The 5,828-nt window shown below is 50.9% G+C and overlaps 2 protein-coding genes across 2 annotated transcripts; one reads left to right on the forward strand and one right to left on the reverse strand.

The window, feature by feature from the left end:
- Positions 1–2,469: 2,469 nt before the first annotated feature.
- On the reverse strand, positions 2,470–3,705 carry VDBG_05075 (kynurenine 3-monooxygenase; the record flags this gene model as incomplete). Its single annotated transcript, XM_003005423.1, has 1 exon — positions 2,470–3,705. One exon carries the CDS (start codon positions 3,703–3,705, stop codon positions 2,470–2,472), a length of 1,236 nt encoding a protein of 411 aa, XP_003005469.1.
- Positions 3,706–4,293: 588 nt separating this feature from the next.
- VDBG_05076 (NAD-dependent epimerase/dehydratase) lies at positions 4,294–5,031 on the forward strand (the record flags this gene model as incomplete). The annotated part of the gene is made up of 2 exons (XM_003005424.1): positions 4,294–4,363; positions 4,427–5,031. 2 exons carry the CDS (start codon positions 4,294–4,296, stop codon positions 5,029–5,031), a joined length of 675 nt encoding a protein of 224 aa, XP_003005470.1.
- Between the last annotated feature and the right edge of the window lie 797 nt (positions 5,032–5,828).

Here is a 5,828-nt window from a genome sequence, read left to right on the forward strand (position 1 = left end):
ATTCCACCAAAGAGAAGGTAGCCTTGAGGTTATGGTAGTCGAAGGAGGGCCTGGGTCGTTCCAGGGGTGGGCGGGTCACCAACAGCCCGCCACATACCAGGGGTTTGGACGGTCGAGATGGGAATGTGGCGACCGCGTGCTCGCCTGAACTGCCCACACGCGGACAAGACTAGCGTGCGGGACGCTGAAATGCCTTGGCCTCTATCGTTTTAGCTTGAGAAACTATCGTCTTAGCGAGCTGCTGACCTGGTCTGATGAATTCCATTCTCACTGAAGGCCCTAACTTGTGCACAATGGTGCTAGATCTGCCGTGTACAAACGGCTGGGTCCCTATTCCGCACCCACGAAGGCGACGCGTGGCTGGCTGGACCTTTTCCATCCTTTTTTGGACAAGCTCTCGAATGGCGATTCTTGATCGTGGTTGGTTCAAAGTCGATGATGATTTTTTCTTCTTGGAATTATCAAGACAGAGCCATACAGAGTCGGGGGCAGGCAGCGACAGAGTATCTTGGCTGTCTTCGCTGGTTCGAAAGCTGTCGGGATCCGCTACGCGACCATCTGAGGGTACCGAAAATCCTTGTAGCGCCGTACGGTAGGGGCAAGCAAGTGCACTTTGAAATTGACGCAGATGCGGAGCCGACCCTTCCCAGCAGATGAGAAGATTAGTGTAGTTCAGCCCCATAGAACAGTCGATTCATGTTTGTGGGAGGCGTTTTGGCCGTGGCGAACAGATACTCGCGTCTAGAATGTATCCGTGTGGTCGAGAAGAGGACGCAACTTGACACTGGACGGCAACCACGAGAATTTGGGTCGGGATTGACATTCGCACGCTACTGACTTCATCGAGGATTCACTTGAGCGCTCCCCGAATCCTGAAGTCCTGGCTACAAGGTTGACAGAGCAATTGAAAAATGACTTCGACCGTAGGTGCGCAAGATAACCTTGCTCTATTGGGGAGGTGCCGAGACTCCGACTTGTTGCTGGGATCAGACTGCATGTGAGACGTCGGCGATGGTGCCCAAAAAGCTGACCGAGCAGAAGCTCGCCTTGAAGACGTGCATACCGTTGCTAGTTCTGGTGCATCATTGAAATGAGGTGACCCTGAGTCGCAGCACGTGCAGGAACTCACGATGCGAAGGAACGGAGTGGTTGCCGGGCCTGGGAGAAGATGCAGGGTAACATTGCAAATAAGATTACACAGCTTGAACCGGACCGTTCAGGACAGCCCTACGGACCCCAAGGTCGTGGTGGGATTCTGGATGAATATGAAGGCCTCGGTCATGCACCCTCATCTGACGCATGACCGTTACATCTGTCAGGCACAGCATCTGCAAGAATGAGGCACAGAACGGATCAAAATGCCGGTCCATGTAGCTTAGGGGCACGGACAAAAACCGTCATCTCGGAGCAACGGCAGCCTCACGACAAACATGAATGACTGGTCTCTGCGATTGAGGGGAAATGAGACTGTTCAAATCTCGTACAATCTCTATCATGGTGACGGAACCTCGGCATACTTGCACTACGATGATGCATGACTTCCGCGCTGTCCATGAGTGGCCTCCGCGCTCCATCGAGAGAAAATGCCAGACCACATTTCCAGAAAATTCACGGCCTGCTTCAATTTCCCTTTTGTGGGATCCCCTAATAGTTCGCAGAGGTTTGAGTCACTGACTCACCATCCGCACCGAGGGATATCTAATATTAGCTCTCTCTCGTTTTCACTGAGAAACGTTAGCAATGGAATCATCTTTCCGCTCAGCATTAAAGGCACAACTGGCGCATCTTGTCTTTGCTGTGTGTGCCTTTATAATGAAGGACTGGTGGAGAACGCTTATCAGAGCTGTCACTTGTTCCAAGGCCTAATTCATTCCACATCCGTGCCTTGTTCATTCCTGACTGATGACTGACTAGAACATCACCATTGACATGATCGCAGGGCTACGTAGCACGAAGGCCCTCGAAGCGGCATGCTTCATCGATGAGGCTGAAAATGAGACTTGAAGGCTTGATCTGAGTTTGCGAGGTACATCACAGGCGTACGAGCTGAGGCTTCATTTTCTTGGACGCAAAATTGCTCTTCCTAGGTGCTTGTACATGACTAGACGATGGTAGGCTGAAGTAGTTGCTGAGGACATTGCTGTTGCACAGGGTGCCTGACGTCGACGTGGTGTTCAATTTTCGGGGATTTCGTGGTCTGATAGGAAACAACAGAGCCGAATGCGGTTCTGATATAGATGGAGTGTGGATCATCTGCAGCCCTGTAAATCTCAAGAACAACAATCACAAGGTTACGAAAGTGGGATCTCCGTGAAGCCTAGGGTGCGAATCACACGAGAGAATGGTCCAATAACCTGCGCATTTCTTGCAAGAAACGTAGCAGAACTGAAGTGCAGAATAGCGGTGGAATAACTATTCATAGAAAAGTCTTCAGGCCTCGACTAGATACGCCAATCGGGTAGCTGATTATCAATGGCTGTGCTGTACCAAGAGTTGCTGCACCGTAGCCTCGAAGTCCACACCGTAGAGCCAATCCAGATCAAAAGCCTCATGAGAGACTATATCGTCGCCTTTTGCTGGCAATCTTCTTTTGTTGATGCTTGCATTGAGTTCTAGAACTTGATCAACTCGTTCTTGACGCTTGAGCTGCCACTCATGCAGCACAGAGCGCAAGTTCCTGTCCGCGGTCTGGTTTACCCTGCCTACGATCTTGGCAAACACGTAGACGTCCTCAAACGCTTGGTTAACACCCTGTCCGGCGGTAGGGGGGATGGCATGGGCTGCATCTCCCAGGATAACAACACGGCCTTGGCTTGAAGCCCATGATTCGAGTTTTGGGATGATGTAGAAGGGCCACAGATTAATGGTCTCAACGCGTATGTTCGATACGGCTCGAGCGACGAATGGTGGGTAATCCTCACTTCCTTGTCGTAGAAATTCAATGCACCATGCCTTGTCGCTTGTGATGCGCTCCCAACCTTCACGGTCGGGCTCTTCTGTGAAATGACACTGTTTACCAATGAAGATCTCGGAGCCGTCCTTACGTTGAGGAGCGGCGACAAAAGCACCATGCTTTTTGTTCATGACAGTAACGGGCAGCGGATAGTCATCATCAACCCTGAAGCCCAACTGCGCTGTGGGAATGGTAGCTGAGACACCAATCATCTTGGTGAAAATTGGAATTGCGTTGGCATTGATGTGCGCCCGAACGCGAGAGTGAATGCCGTCTGCGCCGATGAGAAAACTTGCTTTCTCAGAAGACCCATCATCAAAGGCCCAAGTGACACTTTCGGAGTCTTCGCCTGTGACTTTGACAAACTTCTTGCCGTAGTGAGGTCTGATGCCGCCTTCTGAAAGCTTCTCAAGAAGGACCTTAATGAGTTCGAATCGATAAACTCGTACACCGTCAAATCCGTATTTCTCCTCAGAGCCAAATTCAAATGTGTCGAGAAGTTTATCGTCATCGGTACGAAAGTGGAGGTTTTGGAAGTGATAAGCCAAGGGTGCTAGCCGCTCGTAAACACCCAGACTATCAAGAATCCGAAGTGCGTTTGGTGAAAGCATGATCGCCCCACCAATGTCCAGTGGTGCAGTCCGAGACTCGTATATGGTGCACGGAATAAGTTGTTGGTGAAGAGCCAGACCAAGACAGAGCCCGGAAAGACCCGCTCCGATGATGGCAATGCTTGTTTGAGTGGCTGCCATGACGAATATTGATTTAGATCAAAAGACACCAGATGGAGTTGATGCTACTTTGCTCGACCGACTCAATGGACTGCAAGGGCCTAGGTAATGTCTTTGAAAGTTAAGTCCTAGCGGGAGTGTGTCATCTTAAGTATTGTTCGTCCATACCCACAGTCTGAAATGAAACCTCCCAAGCCATCAGGCTTTGTGAATTGTCCGGCAACTTGTTGTCCGACGTTCCACGTATTGTCCGTGCATCAATCACCGCGGGTGGCCGACTTCGGATATAAGCGGACATTTCATACGGACAATGTCGACGGACAATTGTGCGGACTTCTACATGAACTTTGGAAGGGCTCGACAACTCGATGTTGTAAGCCGAAGCTGACACAATCAGACACAGGCATAAATAGAGACTTATGGGCATTTCTTGTTGCAAATAAAAACATCATTACAATCATCATCAACTTTGTCTTCCGAGATTCGCACAACACCTTCGACTGACTCCCGCAATTCGTTTACATAGGCCAGCGAGACATCCATCAAACTTCGCGTCCTTGTGCTAATACACTGCGTACTCAACCTTGAGAATATCGCAAGCCAAGAATAATGAGGTTCCTCGTCATCGGAGGCAGTGGTCGTTCTGGACAGCTTGTGATCGACCAAGCACTTAACAAGGGTATGTGAAGCGTCCATGTCGCATTCCATGACCTCCAATTAACGTCTTTCCAAGGCCATCAAGTCATCGCACTCGTACGCAAGGACTCTGCTTTGTCCGAGCGCCAGGGCCTCACCATAATCACAGGCACGCCTCTCGACCAGTCATCAATTAGCAATGCCCTCAAGTCATCGCCCTCGGCTGTCGATGCTGTACTGGTGACCATGAACGCCCGCAGAGTTAGCGACAGTCCCTTTGCGGCCCCAGATCCCGTGAACTCTCCACCGCGACTCATGGCAGACAGCGTGCGGAATACTATATCTGCGATGCGGGAGGCTAGACCGCCGGTTCGAAAAATAGTCGTCATGTCAGCAGTGGGAACGGGTACCTCGATATCGAACGTCAATTTCTTCATGCGTTTGACATTTGCGTACACCAATATGCGCTATAGCCGCGAAGACCATGACGCGGTGGACCAGGAGCTTAGAGCGGCACATGACATCATCTTCGTGGAAGTGCGTCCCTGGTTGTTGACGGATATGGAGGCCGCAGAAGTCAAGGTATATGAAGATAACGGGAGCGGCGCCGGGTTCATGCCCAAAGTCTCTCGAGCTACTGTAGCTAGGTTCATGCTTGAAGCTGCCGAGACTTCCAAGTATGACGGACGGGCGCCAGTCATCACGAATTAATGGCTAGCTCGAGTGGTGAGGGTGATCATGTACCACACCGGTCTGAAAGATATGAACCCGCAAATCGCCAACCTATTTTACTTAAAATGTCATGAGTCCCAAATTATCATCCCCGTAAGGCGCTAGAGTAGGGCCTGCATAGTATGCCCAGTCCAAAGCGAGGTTTTGGACTATACCTTCCTCGGTCAGCTCGCCAGCCCAGATGTCTGGTGCAACAGGGGTTTCTTCGGTCGAAGCACGCGGTGGATCTGCGGTGTCACTAGCTGATCGACCCAAGCCTTCGACTACTACACCCAAGGCCTGCAGACACCTACGACTGGACTGAAGGGCTCCTTCGATGATGGCCTCTTCAGGTGTGTTGGACGAATCACACTGCGCAACGGCGTACTCTTTGCAGGCAGCGATGAAGCAAGCAGAATGAACGTCCGGCAAGCCAGTGCTGACTCGTTCCTCCGCCCATGACAGAGCAGAGTCAAGGTGTTGCGAAAGTTCGTCTTCGTCCAAAATTGGGAAACCTCCGAGTGTCTCTCGCTGTTCCTGCTTGAGTGTGACGAACTCGAAAACAATCGCAAAAACAGCTTGGATAGCAACGAATCGGAAAATGCCTGCACTTCGGATGAAAAGGCATCTAAGCTTTGATACGTCGTCTACGTTTGCTGACCAGGGTATAATGCCGATTGTTCTCGCCATTCTTACGGCAACAGTGATAGATACTCTGCGGGAAAGATGGTAGGCAGGGTCTCTAATGGACCTGCCAAGCACTGGTAGGTGGATTGCGAGCAGATACCGAGATAGCA

This window comes from Verticillium alfalfae, genomic scaffold (genome assembly GCF_000150825.1).
Source record: "Verticillium alfalfae VaMs.102 supercont1.5 genomic scaffold, whole genome shotgun sequence".
NCBI lineage: Eukaryota > Fungi > Ascomycota > Sordariomycetes > Glomerellales > Plectosphaerellaceae > Verticillium > Verticillium alfalfae.